The following is a 16,203-nucleotide window of genomic DNA, read 5'->3' on the forward strand; positions in this document are numbered from 1 at the left end:
GAATATGGCAACAAGCCTTAAAGTGTTTGTGAGAATTGGAAAGGAGTTCTTAATTATTACCATATAAAGTAGACATGAAGGAGGAACTTGGTGCATATGGACATCTGCCCCTTCCTTTCTCTAACCGGTGAGCTTCTAGATGAAAGAGGTGATCCTTTAAAAAAAAAGTACAGAAAGTATTAGAAGAGTTACTTGCAGATGAAAAAATATGAAAGATAATAGATGTGTCAGTGTTTTCTATTCAGAACAATATAATCACACACTCCGGTCTCCAGGGTTGACACGTTAAGATGGTGGAGCCATTTACCACCACCACCCCATTGCATATATTCTGAAATGTGTCATCCAGATATTTTAAGTAGAGATTTAAGTCTCTTCCCTCCATTTCCACCCATGCAGAAAAAGACAATCAGACAGACCAGTTATCGTAAGTATTAATTTTACAAAAATTACCACTTTTTTTTTTAAAAAAAATGCCTTTCTTAGGGAAAAAAAATCATTTAGTAGTTAAACACCTAATGTTAACTCCTTTGCTCATTTAGTATTAAAAGGCGCAGATAAGGAAAAAAAAATCAGAGAAAGGGAAAAAGGAAAAAGAAAAAAATGTAAAAACTCACAATCTTTAAATACAGTATTAAACTTTGACTTTACAGAATAAGATTGTTCAGGGTTTTTTTCCCCCAAAGAAAAGCTTGTTCAAAAGCAGGAAATGAAGACCCACCGTTAGTCTAAAATTATAAATCTGGGATGAACTGGACTTTCCTTTGTAATCCATGATTTATTGTAAACTATAGATTTAGTGATTATGGGACATACACATTCCTTTGCAAATGATCGATAAATCCGTAAGACTTCATGCTATGATAATTTCCAAAGTTTTGGTTTATAATTCATATACCATATAATATTTATATCACAGTCATATAAATATTAAACTGACATATCTGCAAACTGCACAGGCTACAGCCAAGGATTATGTTTCCAAGAAACTCCTAAAATATCTAATCACCATCCTTTAATCAGGAAACGTTAATCCTATTCTGCAACTGCAAGCAAAACCCAGCTTTGCTAAAACAAGAAACAAATTTACATTACAGTATAAAACCCATCTCCTTGGGGAAGAAAACAAACTGTCTAAGCTTCTGGAAGCATCCACTCATCATCATCATCATCAAGGGAAGATATCTCAGATTATGAACCCACAATCAGCCAAGCCAAAAAGTCCGCTCTAAGTGGGGCTCATCATTTTGCCCCACTAAAGAAACATAAAATATTAAACTTTCTAGTAACTTGGAAACATTTTTTTTTATCCCTTGAGAATGAAGGAACGCTTTCAAGAAAAAAAGTAAGACAGAGACATGCAGCCATGGACAACCCAATATATTCTGTCATAATTAAAAATACTGAATGGATGTCCTCTGATGGATGTAACCTTGAATTGGATTTACAGTATAATAATAACAACAACAACAACAATGTTGGAAGGGACCTTGGAGGTCATCTAGTCCAACCCCCTGCTCAGGCAGGAAACCCTATACATTTCAGACAAATGGCTGTCCAATCTCTTCTTAAAGACTTTCAGTGTTGGAGCATTCAATGCTTCTGGAGGCAGGTTGTTCCACTGGTTAATTGTTCTAACTCTTAGGAAATTTCTCCTTATTTCTAGGTTGCTTCTCTCTTTGGTTAGTTTCCATCCATTGCTTCTTGTCCTGCCTTCAGGTGCTTTGGAGTATAGCTTGTCTCCCTCTTTTTTGTGGCATACTGAGTGCTTTTGCCAACAAGTTCGAGCCACAATACCAATAAAAGAAATCCCATTGCCCAATAATCTCAGTAGTGTCAAGTGAGGTGTCATCCAAGTCCTCAAGAATAATGACATCATAATTAAACAAAGTGATTAAACAGGGACAATTATCCGTATGAATACTGATGAATCAAGGAAACTAAGAAGGAACCTAACATTCTAGTGACTTCTTTCCTCAGATCCTACAGCAGCACATCAGGAAGAGCCGTGCAATTAAAGGGTCTCCTAAGGACATACAAGACCATATCTACTTGGAGAACACCCTATCTCTACTTCCCAGCCCACCTGAACTATTTCATGGTCTCAGACATCAGAACCAACACAACTGGGTTATCAGGTTTTAGGGATTTCATGCCACCAGAACTCCCACCTACATAAATGACATGACAAACTTCATAAGAAGATTGAAATTCCACATGTACTGAAGCAGGATACATCAAGATACCCTTCAAGCATGGAGCCATCAAGATCACCACTGAGGTGAATGCAGCAGGCTTTGCCATCAGATTATATGCTTTTGTTATTCACCCATAACAACTTCACTTTTGGCACAACAAACAAAGTCATGGTTCCTATGAGAGAACTGTTCTGGTCAGGGGGTGTTTGCAAGGGTGTTAAAAATAGAGAGAACTGTTCTGGTCAGGGGGTGTTTGCAAGGGTGTTAAAAATAGTAGACGTAGTATTGTGTCCATCATCTTGCCTGTTTTGACCATGGCAGATGCTGGTGCTTCCGGTGGCCAAGCGGCCTTGCTTCTGCTGCATTTATAAACTCTGCAAATTGCCTCGATGTAATTATGGCAGGTAGGCAATTTTGCAATCAGAGATCTTCCCCAAAGCTGTGACCAGGGTTGCATGTTGCTAAATCAACCTGGGTTGGTATGGAGGGGGGGGGGAGGATATTGGTTCTAAGCAAAGGAAGAGACTAGTTGTAGCAACAGGAGACTCAATGTACATGTCTGGAGCGAGACACACAGAGGGCTTTGTTTGCTCAGATGATGGAGACACGGAGGGACAACTTTTCCACTAATGGGAAAATCAACTGCCCAGATTTTCTTGCAATTTCCAACTCCGGAGAGAAACAGAAGAAAATCAAAAGCCTCCCTAAACAGCCCACCTTGTGACATCACATAGATCTGGAAGCAACAACCCCAAGTGGCATACAGTCATTGTGTATAAGGGCCTTGTTGCATTGTTCTTCACTTCTAGCCATATCACTGTTTGCAATGACCCAGCCAGGAGTTTATATAAATCAAGATCAAAGTTGGATGAATTTCCTTTGATCTCTCTAATTAATGAACCCATGTCTATTTCAAAGTTTGTTATGTTGCAGAGAATGAAAGAGAGGTAAATTTTTAATAGGTGCCCTTCACTTCCAGGAAGGAAGATATCTCAGATTCCCATCTTTAATTTTAAAACATCATTAGCTGAACTGTAAAGCACAAAGTGCAGAAAATAGCATTACTTTTACAAAACAAAGCAAACCTATAAATTAAATCCTAGCAATGACAGACAAGTCTTATATCTGGAGATGTAAATTCCTTCTTTATTTTTAAGCTTGTCTTTAAGAATCTGCTTGATTATTTTGTTTTAGTGCAAAATGATTATTGCCTGCTAGAAACTCTTCGGATTTTTAATATAGTATAACTATATTTGGATAGTTTCTTTTCCTTATCAGAAAGAACAAAGAACAAGATAGAAATACATTCTCTTCCTGACTTAGATCTTATTGTTTATAAATAGTTGTAAAGTCAATAGGCAAGGAGAAAGACTGAAGCTGTGTCAAGGGGAGTGTGTGTGTGTGTTACCCCTGCTTGGAAGAAATCCAGTATTCTCAAAGCTGCTGTTGTCATTATCCAGTCTCCTGGTGTGTTAAATGTTAAAGGATGGAGAAGCCACACAAAGAGGATGGGATGGAAATTAAGAATGGTGTAATAGATTGGCACTCTGTTTGAACAAAGCAGATTTGCTCAAATGGAAGTACTCCTCAGAGGTGTTTGACTCAAATATGTTTGATAGCACTCTTCCAGTACTTGAGGGGCTGTCATAGAGAAGAGGGAGTCCACCTATGCTCCACAGTCCTTGAAGGCAGGAAGTAACAGATGGACATTCATCAAGGAGAGAAGCAATCTAGAACTGAGGAGAAATTTCCTGACAGTGAGAACAATTAATCAGTAGAAGGGCTTCCTTCTAGAAGTTGTGGGTGCTCCATCATTGGAGGCTTTTAAGAAGAGACTTGACTAAAACATATAAGGAACGGTTGCTGGAATTGGGTATGTCTAGTTTAACGAACAGAAGGACGAGGGGGGACATGATAGCAGTGTTCCAATATCTCAGGGGCTGCCACAAAGAAGAGGGAGTCAAGCTATTCTCCAAAGCACCTGAAGGCAGGACAAGAAGCAACGGATGGAAACTAACCAAAGAGAAAAGCAACCTAGAACTAAGGAGAAACTTCCTGACAGTTAGAACAATTAACCAGTGGAACAACCTGCCTCCAGAAGCAATGAATGCGCCAACACTGGAAGTTTTTAAGAAGAGACTGGACAGCCATTTGTCTGAAATGGTATAGGGTTTCCTGCCTGAGCAGGGGGTTGGACTAGATGACCTCCAAGGTCCCTTCCAACATTATTATTATTATTATTATTATTATTATTATTATTATTATTATTATTATTATTATTATTATTATTATTATTATTATTATTTATTAATCCAGAAAGGTATAAGGTTTCCTGTTGAGCAGGGGTTGAACTAGAAGACCTCCAAGATCTCTTCTTCTATGTTCTGTTGTAGTAACTGTCTCCCAGTTAGCATATGGAAAGTTAGACAATGTGGTTAAGCCAAAGATTGGAAAAGTCAACTCTGAAAAAAACAATTTGTGGAGAGGAATGATGGCAACTGACAGATATTCTGGAGCAGAGTCCCAGCTACAGCTATGCTCACTAAAAGAGCTGGATACTTTTTTTTTTCTTACCTACTGCCTGTCTTTGAGACCAAAATAGCCTGGACATCCGTTACGGGGGAACCAGTTTTTATCCTGAATAAATCAAATCATTGAAACTTTGAGAAGCTGAGGGGCTGTTTTCAAACCATCATTCAACTACATAGGATATCAGTGGACATTTCCACTTCTTCAGGGTAATTACATCCATGCCATAGGATGCTGCATCTATATCCCGTCTGCTTGCAAGAAACAGAAATTCAAAGCTACTGAATATATGAATATCTGAAGAGTATATCGGATTTTGTTAGAAATCCAGAAAAAGAGAAAAAGCAACAACTGCTTAATTCCAGTCATTTAATTGCCTTAATTTATAATAATAATAATAATAATAATAATAATAATAATAATAATAATAATAATAAAGTTGGAAGGGACCTTGGAGGTCATCTAGTCCAACCCCCTGCTCAGGCAGGAAACCCTATACCATTTCGGACAAATGGCTGTCCAGTTTCTTTTAAAAAACTTCCAGTGTTGGCGCATTCACCGCTTCTGGAGGCAGGTTGTTCCACTGGTTAATTGTTCTAACTGTCAGGAAGTTTCTCCTTAGTTCTAGGTTGCTTCTCTCCTTGATTAGTTTCCACCCGTTGCTCCTTGTCCTGCCTTCAGGCACTTTGGAAAATAGCTTGACTCCCTCTTCTTTGTGGCAGCCCCTGAGATATTGGAAGACTGCTATCATGTCCCCCCTCGTCCTTCTCTTCGTTAAACTAGACATACCCAATTCCAGCAACCGTTCCTTATATGTTTTAGCCTCCAGTCCCCTAATCATCTTTGTTGCTCTTCTCTGTACTCTTTCTAGAGTCTCAACATCTTTTTTACATCCTGGTGACCAAAACTTACTGATCATTACTGATGACATTATATTAATCTACTATTATAGTCTACATTTAATGATTTAAATTCTAATTTATATTCCAAATCTATGAATACATTGCAAATTTCAGCATTTTTTTCAACCCCAAAATTACATAATTTTATACAGAAAGTTTCTTTGAAAAACCAACTGCTATTATTCCCCTCTTAAAATACAATTGTACTGGATGCTGAACATAACTATTTTAATGAGATATGCCTTCTACAAGTTCCTGTTATGTACATGTTGTTTTTAACACTGCAGTAAATTGTTTTAAAGAAATGTTTTCATGCTCTGCTTAGTTGATACTGATCTCTGCTTATACAGTATATATGAATCAGCAACTAAGAACCGAGCAGGCAAATTAAAAATGGATTTTTTTTCCGCAGAGGGAAAAAATTCCCTCTGAATTTTTCCATTTATTCTATGGAAAAAAAATATTTTCACAAAAATATAGTAATATTTTCACTTAATAAAGCCAAAAGCCTGTGTTGATTCAGTGATTTTCCTACAGAGAAAAGTTTTCACTGCCTTTATGTTTCTCTCCTATTCAATAAAATTCTCTCCCTTTGTACAATTTAAGCCTTCTGCTTTATGTGAAATACTTGTTGCATTGGCTTAGGTCTTTTGTTATCTACAGTGTGTTTGCACAGCTGCAATTACTAACTGAATAACACAGCTTACATTTTCAAGGAACCCTTCAAAGTTAAGGTGGATCACAAATTTACATTTCTCTAAAATTGTGAGAGGCTTCTTTGGCAGCTTTCCCCCGATTCGACAGAAAGCAAAGCGTATACTTCTTAACTATTTGCAGATATACACATTCATCAGGGAAGCTGTCTGCAAAATTTCAACAGTTTTTTCAGATGATTTATGCATGTTAGCATAAACACAGCAGAAAATGGTAACGGCAAAATGCTGGATGACTACAAGTGGACAGCAAAATGTTGAACGTTCTGAGTTTCTTTACCATCTATTGACCCACTGGATTTTTGCAATCCTGATCTGCTACATGCTGTGATTTAGCCATTCTTGGCCATTTAGGAGAAAACATGTAAGAAAAATTGACAGTCCGCAGGATATTACCTAATGCCGGGTGCCATTAGTCATGTTGAGTCTCTCTCTCTCTATTCCTCCAATGGTTTGGCTGGATGCAGCAATACTCAGAGGAGGAAATGGTAGATTATTCAGTGAGGTTTGGGCAGAATAAAATAAAATAAAACCACTCAGGCTTGATTTATGGTACCTCTAAGTTAAAGAGGAATAAATTGTATATGGAAACTGCCAGGCCCTTCATGGTTTTTAAAGTTGTGATTGTTTCTTGATGTGGCTATTTTGTTACTTAGCAACTGAGCAGGCCCTCAAAATAATCAGAGCACAATACTAGAAGAAATAGTGCAAATTTAGCCAATTGCTATTTCCTGATCATATCATTTGCATAATCAAGAAATCGTAAAAAATTATTTAAAATGACAAAACTTCCTCCCAAATGGTTCACTTAATTGAAGCTTTACTGTAACTGGTATTATTTTACTAAGTTTTAGCATCCAAGCATTTCCGCTGTCTTATCCAGAGGGTCAGCAGAGAAGTATTGAAATGCACTGCCAATACTTTATTTTAAAAAACCCTCATTATTATAGATATAATGAAAGTATAAACTATTCCATTCAGCTACAGACATTTTGGATATCAGCCCAAACAAAAAGATTTAAAATATTGCAATCTGTAGAATTCCCTGCACTAACCAACTGGTTGACCCCAAAGCACCCTGGACTACATTCCTAGCTAGCCTGTTTTAGCTCTACTGAGATTCCCCAAGTGCTTGAGTCCCTGAAGGACTTTCCCCCATTTAATGAGGAAAATTTCTTGACTTTTATTTTTCTTCTCCTTGGCGACATATTTGATGGAGAGCATCAGAGAAGCAGGAAGCAGCAGACACTCTCCATTGCTTTGAACGGTATATTTCATCTGAAAGGGCTAGCATATTCCACTTCACAGGGTCCTCAGGTTAAGACTTCAGTAGGGGAGCCAGAGTGGGCATTAAAAGCAAACCATGAAATGTTAGGGTGATTTATTGACAGGACCTGGGTTTTTTCACGCACATAAATGTCAAGCTCAAGTCAAAGTTCAAGTGATAAGCCCTGCTTGTCCAGTAAAGCTTTTGCAAAATATATTTGAGATTGTTATTGCAGATAAGAGGAAAGGCGCTAACAATCCTACAATATGATATACAATATATTTACAACAAGCGCAAAAGAATTGAGGCCTTTGAACTATGGTGCTGGAGAAGACTTCTGCGAGTCCCTTGGACTGCAAAACGATCAAACCGGTCAGTCCTAGTGGAGATCAACCTTGACTGCTCTTTAGAAGGCCAGATCCTGAAGTTGAAACTCAAGTACTTTGGCCACCTAATGAGAAGGAAGGACTCACTGGAGAAGAGCCTAATGCTGGGAAAGATTGAGGGCAATAGAAGGGAATGACAGAGAATGAGGTGGCTGGATGGAGTCACTGAAGCAGTGGGCATGAGCTTAAATGGACTCCAGAAGATGGTAGAGACAGGAAGGCCTGTAGGAATGTTGTCCATGGGGTTGCGATGGGTCGGACACGACTTCGCAACTAACAACAACATACAGTATTTACAACAGAGTTCAGAGGTGTTTGCTGTAATCCTATGTTTAATACCACAAAGCTTTTAAAGCAACAGGGTTTCATAAACACGTCATCTTAACTCGGTTTTATTTTTGTTACATTTTTTTTTTAAGGGGAGATCTGGATTATCGTCATGATACCCAAAACATAGTATTTCTAATTAAACATTTCACAATGGTTGAATGAAATTATACTCGTGTTAATAACCACATTGTGCTCTGAGGTAATTGAGGACATCCCCTCAAGACCAACAAATAATAGCAGTGCTCCTATTTCCTTCCCTCCCTCCCTCCCTCCCTCATGTCCCCAAGGGATGCCAAAGGGCGAGTATGAAAAGGAAGTGTCAAGGAAATGTCTGGGGCATCAGATCCATTTGGATACCACCAAAATTGAGAGGGACACCTCACCGCTGCATTCGGGAGCCAAGCGTCTCTTCCTAACTAATATTGAGAAGATAATAGCCCTCTTATATCTGGAATCAGTCCCTTGGGCCCCTTCTTTCCCCCAAATCCTCTCCGAATGACTGTGGGGGACAGTATGATCATCTTGCTCTGTTTTTTTAGGGGCGATGGGGAATAGGATATATTTGCGTGTCTTTTCTCTGAGCCCCATAACAGCAGCAATCCATGAACTCAGAAAGAAAAGCAGGGAAATGTAATTATCAAAGTCTATGAATTTTTAAAGTGGAATTGGCATACAGTACGAGTGATTAAATGAGAAGAACAAAATGATGGTAGTCTTATACAGTAACCTTTTGAGAAAGGAAGGAAAAGACTGGAGAGCTATGTGATTAAAAAAAAAAACCCAAGGTAATTTGGTATACTTAGACTTCATTTTTAAGTACAGGGGTTTATTTATTTATTTATTCCAGTTGCCTAGTACAGGGCTTTTTAACCAGTGGTACAGGTATCACCTGTGGTACATTGGCACCTGGCAGGTGGTATGCGACCATCCTAGAAAAGTGGTAGCAGGGGAGGGGAATGAGCTGAACCGGTGGCAGCACCGCACAAGCCTGAGCAAGAGATGGCTGGAGCTGCAGGGCTGTCAAGGCTCAGTGGAAGCACCAGGATCAGTGCCAGGCTCCAGCTGGAGCTTGGCGCTGAACCTGGCCCTTCTGCTGAGCCCTGAAGAAGCACCAATCAGCTGGAAAGCAGCACAGATCCTGGTGCTTCTGCTGAGCCCAGAAGAAGTGCCGATCAGCTGGAATGTTGCAGCATCTCCAGGGTCTTGTGATTTACATTCAGATGCTTGGCAACTGATTCGTATTTATGACGGTCACAGTGTCCCAGGGTCATGTGAAGTGACCAAAACCTGCTGCAACCACCCAGAAGATGGGAATAAAAACCAAACACCCCTCCACCCCACCCCCACTGCCAATCCTCAACAGAAATGCTCACAACAATGAAAACCTCGGACAGGAGGAAGAGCACCGCTGGGTGGGCAGGCAGGTGTCTTGCTTGGCTGTGCCTTGTGGGGCACTTTTTTCAGTGTCATTGTAACTTCTAACAGTCACTAAGCGAACTGTTGTAAGTCGAGGACTACCTGTACTTTATCACCTTTTTCCTTTTTTTTTTTTTGGTCATCAAGTTTTTGACACCTTGCTAGGTGACTGGTGGTACTCGGATATTGGCATATCCTAAAAGTGGTACAATGGGTGAAAAGGTTGAAAAGCCCGGGCCTAGTACTTCACAGCACAACTACATCATGAGGCTCAGCAGGAGTGAAGTCAACCAAAATCTAAAGAGTGATTTGTCAAGCTGATCTAAGATAATTCAACCTGAAGCAGACACAAAGTTAAGACCTCTCCCATATTAACATCAATTTAATAATCACTGAAAGAACATGAAGGACAGAACTTGAAGATGTAGTTACTTTTGGATTTTTTTTTCAAAATGTAGATATTGTAATTAACAATAATTGTAAACTGCACATTTATATAGCTAAAACGTACATTGAACTTTGCAGCAAAAATTGATTGTCAAATTATTAATGAAAAAAAAACATAAAAAGACAAGGGGGGAAAATGCTCCTTGTCTAATAAAAAGAATAGAAAATAATAGAACTTAATTAGCTAATGGTGTCCATGGAAGAAAAATTACACACAATGAAAGTGATATGGCTGAGATCTATTGGAATCTGTTGGAGATCTGGGTTGTTGTGTAGACCTTAGATAAATCTATTGCTGGAATGGTTAGAGGGAAATTTTGGGGATGTGAAAGGAACAGATATATAAATATCTGTATTTATACAGATCAATATGAGAGAGGTGGCTTCAGGATTTTTAAAAAAAAATCTGTAAAGATTTGTATGAATGAAATAACTGTAAGAAAATAATTTCTCAGCTTGGCTCATTGTAGTCTTCGATTGATATCATGTTTTTGAAAAATAATCCCAATTAATGTCCACTAAAAGCTGTTATTCATGTCTAGATTTTTAAAATATGAGAATTGTTGAATTCCATCTCATTTGTAAGGTCTTCAAGGAAATAACTTCTTCAAATGAAGAGGCAATGTCAAGGTAATGATTTAGAACAGACATGTCAAACTCACAACGTCACGTGATATCGCGCAATGTATCGGAACGGTTTTGCCATTACCAGCAATGGGGTGGGCGCGGCTTCCCGATGACGCGTCTGGCCCACGGGCCGGCAGTTTGATACTCCTGATTTAGAAGCTAACCAGCTGATGTAATGTAAGATGTATGATGTAATGATGGAAATGACTCAGCAGGATCTATGTCCCTTTAAGAGCCAGCTGGATCTGTGTCCCTTTAAGAGCTTTTTATAAAAGGGAAGGCTCAGCAGATGTGTGCTCTCTTCCGTTTCCTGCTGAAACTATGGTTGGTTGGATCCTGCTGTATTAGCATGTGTATGTATGATATTATAGTGTAAGATAAACCACCATTTAATATAGACCACTGTTTACTGTGTTTACTCCTGTGTTTATTCCTCATGCAATAAGACTGTGCACGCTCTGACAGGCAAATTGGAGGGCCAAAATGGAGAAACGGTATGCAACAATATCCTTTGACAGGTCATCCAGTGATACCTTTTTCCTATTTGGGATTACCCTATTACGGTGCTGATGAACAACTAGCAGAAGATTCAGGACAAGCATTTTGCAGCATTTTTTTTTTGTCAACCGAAGGAAAACCAGACCCCTCTGTGTAGCCAGTCAGAAGGGTTTTGGAATAAACCGTCAGGTTGCAATTAAAGGGAGCAAATTTACTAAAAGAAGCAAGTCCAATGAAGCCCCGTGTGATGTCTGGATATGCACAACCCCCTACACACAGGGCAGCCTTAGTTTAGATGCTGCAATTTAGATAAGATGGAAAGCTAATGATGGTGTTTTGCACGTTCTTTCTCAATGGGCTATGCTTGCTTCCCTCGTGGCTTCTCAGCAACATGATCCACCCAAGCCAAGATCCAACTGAAAGCAAGGATTGTACAAATGTTTATTTTTGCTATTTGAAACTATCTTTTTTGACATATCGTTCTGCAGTCCAAACAAATGCAGAGTCCTGTGCAATTATTTCTCCTGGACTCATTTCCCAATGACCTCATCCCTGCTGCAGTCCAAGGGAAGGAAACATATGGTTCTGCTGATCAAACAGCAATCAGCTCTCTCTCCCCTCTCCGTCTCCCCTCTTTTCGATATCAAGTGTGACCAATTTGTTGGAAATATCTGCCCAGCGTCAAGGCGTAGTCATACTTAAGTATGTCACTGTCTGGTCAAGAAGCCCAACCAACCAGAAAACTACCAATTAAGACTTTTTGAGACACAATTCCAGTTTTATAATCCAATATGCACAGCTAGTTCGTATCTTAATTGTTTACTTGCTACAGAATTCATCTCAGTTTAGAATGAATGTATGCACATCATAGTTTGTAAATTATTATATCAATTTACAGGACAACAGTTTTCAAGCTTTCAATCATCATTAATGTGACCTCAGTGGCTCTCTTAGACCAGGGGTAAGCAACCTTGGCTCTTTTATGATTTGTGGACTTCAACTCCCAGAATTCCTGAGCCAGCATGGCTCAGCTTGGAAACCTCTCCCTTTCCCTTCAGCATGGCTGGCTCAGGAATTCTGGGAGTTGAAGTCCACGAGTCATAAAAGAGCCAAGGTTGCCTACCCCGTCTTAGACCATCCCCAAATATTCCTATAGCACCTTTTCCTGCTCTTTAAGAAGGACATTTACAAGTGATGGGGGCCCCTGTTTTTGAAGGCCATGGAGGGGGAATCCAGTGACGTCTTTCATCAGGGAGAGCGGGCTATTTGAGCACCGACATACACAACTGCCCAGGGTGGTCCTTTACACCATATCTAGCAGGTTGAGTTAATTTTTCCCAATATTAGCAATTGTGTGAATTGACTCCACTCATCGATTTTTTTTAAATTAAATAATTGGTATATCAGAATCTCTGAAAAAATTTGCAAAATGTTGTGCTGTGAAAAGAACTATTTGATTCTCTGTGTAATCAAGAACGGATTTGGATAAATGATGCGTGATGAAGTTTTGACAAACATGCTGCTTCATTTTTTAAAACGATATTTGGGCCCATTCATTTGCCTTGAAGCATCTTGTTCTGATTTTTATCTTAATTTCTGATCTATGACGGTACAGAAATTAATAATAACAAAAGACAAACATCACATTGCTGTGAAATTTTGGCATTTTATCTAGGTATTTATAATGATACTTGGAGCAACGGAGCAACAATCCCTGGCCTTCTCTAGCCTGATGACAGAGAATGGCTGGTGTGCAATGGAAAAGAAATAAAGCAGAAAACAGGAAGTAAATACACTAGTAACTAAAACCAATCCTTTACAAGCCAAAACTGCCTCTTGTTGATTAAATGCTGTGGTCTGGCTTATTTTCAATGAAAATAGTAGCATCATAAAGTTGGAAAGGGATGCTTAGATGATCAATCATTGGTTCCATTGTTAAGCTGTTCTTTTTGTGGGGAAATATTTCACCATTCAACTGGAGTTGGCCTCCATTTACCTGAAGGTCTTATTACATGTCCTGCACCCAGGGACGAGAGGGAATAGGTCTCCATTTTCTTCAGTCTGGCTTCTCATCGGGCAACTGAAGAGAGCTATCCTATATTCTCTTTGGCCTTTCTTTCCAAACTAAACCTTTTCCACATATTGTTCAATTTCCAGTCTGTGGATGTTCCTCGTTGCCCATCTCTGCGCCTGTTCTGACTTCTCTATTTTTTTTTTCTCTTCAAGTCAGGGGCCCCAAACATTTGAGGCCTGTTTTTGGAATTTAGGAACCACCCGCATTTATTTTCTAGTTGGTTCCATTAGATTTCCTCAGCCCACTCCTTTAGTTTCTCAAAATCATTTCAAATTTTATTCCTCCCTCTTTAACCCTAGCTGTATGATTTGCATCATTGGCCAATCTGACCTATTATTTTTCCACCGAGTTGATGAAAAGTTGCAAAAAAAAGAAGAAGAAAACCCACAAAGGTAGAGGTGATGTAAATGACACACGGGGAGGGGAAAACGGGAGGTCAGAACAGGCAAAAGAGAAAATGGAGCTGAAGGGGAGGGAAATGAAGGGAAGGGAAGCCAAGACCCAACCCGTCAAGCAACTCATCCAAGCAACAGCCGTCCTCAGACCATTATTGTTCATTATTTGAGTTTGCAGCCATTTGTACTTAATGCTCATTCTGTCTTCTGTTCTTATCTGTAAATGCAATTCGACGCAGGGAGGAAAGGGAAACCTTGGTTTTAATCAAATAAATTCCTCACCCCAAATGGGACTGGCCTGTCCCACCCATTCTGGCAGAGGAGGCATGCTGCGGGTCCCGTCAGCCAAGCAATTTTGCTGGTGGGCTCCAGGAGAAGGGCCTTCTCTGCCCTGGCTCCCACCCTCTGGAACATCTTGCGCTCCCCCCCTGAGGGGAGATGGGTTCCCACCCTGCCCGATAGCCTGGGGACCCAGTGGGGGAGCTTTGCCCTGGAGGGGCTTGATTAGGTTCAATGCCACCCCAGACATCCTGCTCCTTTCCTCTCCCCCATCTGTTAACTGTAACTTTACTTTGGATTGTAATTCTATTTTATTGTTTTTAGAAATCTTTTATCTTTTTGTTTTCTTGCTTTTGATGCTCTAAACCAGGGGTAGGCAACCTCGGCTCTTTTATGACTCGTGGACTTCAACTCCCAGAATTCCTGAGCCAGCCATGCTGAGGAGAAAGGGAGAGGTTTCCAAGCTGAGCCATGTTGGCTCAGGAATTCTGGGAGTTGAAGTCCACGAGTCATAAAAGAGCCATGGTTGCCTACCCCTGCTCTAAGCCATGCAGAGTTGCTTTGAAACAAAATGGGCGGCAAACCATTTTAATAAATGAATGAATAGATAAACAAATAAATAAATAAATAAGTTCGTACCCTCACCCTAAGTTCTCATTTACATTAACAGAAAAGGCACAGCTGATTGTAAACCCAGGGCTTTCCAGGAATTCGCAAATTCCACATCTCATACAAAATTTTATTATTTTAAAAGAAGGGAATTGGATTTTGTTCAATGATGCCATGTTTAGGAAGAGTTAGAGTTTTCCTTAGGGTTGCCAGGTGTCCACTATTTGAGTGGACAGTCCACTTTTTTCACATTATGTTCACTATTTTTTTTCACAAAATAGTGGACATTTTTTTTATTCAAAAGCTTTATGATGAAATGGTATGTAATCTAAAGCTGTACAGTCTACTTTTTTTTACTACTTAACCCCCCCTGCTTGTCCGCTATTTTTTGGAAGCAGACCTGGCAACCCTAGTTTTCCTCAGAAAGATCACGTCTTGCATTCCTAAAAACATTACATTAGCATTCCTGTTTTCTGTATGTAATCTAATAATTTTTCTCTTTCAAGCTTGCAGTCCCCAAAGAAATTACATGGAGATGTTTTAAAGCGGAGAGAAAATTAAAAACCTTCCCTGCAAGTGCTGGCTGCAAAATTCAAGGGCACACGGGAGAGCAGATTCTCTGCATCAGTATGTTAATAAATCTATTTTAATTTTTTGAAAGCGAATAATTTTATCACTTGTACAAAAATATCAAGGAAAATATAAATAAACATCAGTTTAACTAATGGACTAAATTTGATCACTCCATTTATCCGATATGTATTCAGATATAAATCAGATAAATGGCTTTTCCCAAATGCTTATGTTTATAAATTTTGAAAAGAAGATAAACAATTTTAAATGTAATATATTAAATAAAAGGCAGGAACTGAGTAAATAGATCAAGTTTTTATAATCAGAAAACCTACCTTCATTTAAATTTTAAGGTAGTTTAATAAAATAAACTTTATTAAATAAAAATTATGAACATCAGCAAACGAAAGCCAAAGGTGACTTACATTTCTACAATATCCTTCATCTCTGTATTATAAAAACATTTTGCACTTGTGGGAGCTTCTCTGGAGAAACAAGTCATATGAAAAGATGAGTTTAAGCATATAAATGAAGCAATTCTATTCTCACTTTAGGTAGGTGTAAATCCCGGCAACGAGAGGGCAGCGTGGAGTGCCGCAGTTTTTCCAAGAGCTCAGCAGAATCTCTCGAAGGGAAAAAAAACACCCACCATTTAGGTGCATCCAGAGCTGGGATTCATTAGAAATGAAACATTGCAGACTTGGCACTGATCAAATTAAAACAGTAGACATTTTTTAAACAGTGGGGGAAAAAAAGCAAACCCTTGAAAGAGTATAACTGCTCCTATTCAAGAGTGTCTTCTAAATGGGATATTGCAAGTTTTGTTCTGCGCCTTCTCCTTCAGTAGCTTTTTGCTCCTAGTAGGGAAGTCACAATGCTCTCAATCTGATATTCATTTACTTGAAGGCTGTTTTTGTTGCCCCTTTGGCTTCATTTTGTGAAAAGAGAGCAAGCAAAATA

General features: G+C 39.2%; 1 protein-coding gene across 1 annotated transcript in view; it reads right to left on the bottom strand.

The window, feature by feature from the left end:
* SEMA3E (semaphorin 3E) overlaps nucleotides 1-16,203 on the bottom strand; it is a 61,130-nt gene that overhangs the window by 33,859 nt on the left and 11,068 nt on the right. Inside the window, exon 4 of the mRNA XM_015824967.1 lies at nucleotides 61-154. Within this exon, the coding sequence (XP_015680453.1) occupies nucleotides 61-154 (94 nt within the window). The remainder of the gene's footprint in view (nucleotides 1-60; nucleotides 155-16,203) is intronic.

The sequence above is a fragment of the Protobothrops mucrosquamatus genome, unplaced genomic scaffold, assembly GCF_001527695.2.
Source record: "Protobothrops mucrosquamatus isolate PMUCROS unplaced genomic scaffold, P.Mucros_1.0 scaffold2433, whole genome shotgun sequence".
In the NCBI taxonomy this organism is placed as follows: Eukaryota; Metazoa; Chordata; class Lepidosauria; order Squamata; family Viperidae; genus Protobothrops; species Protobothrops mucrosquamatus.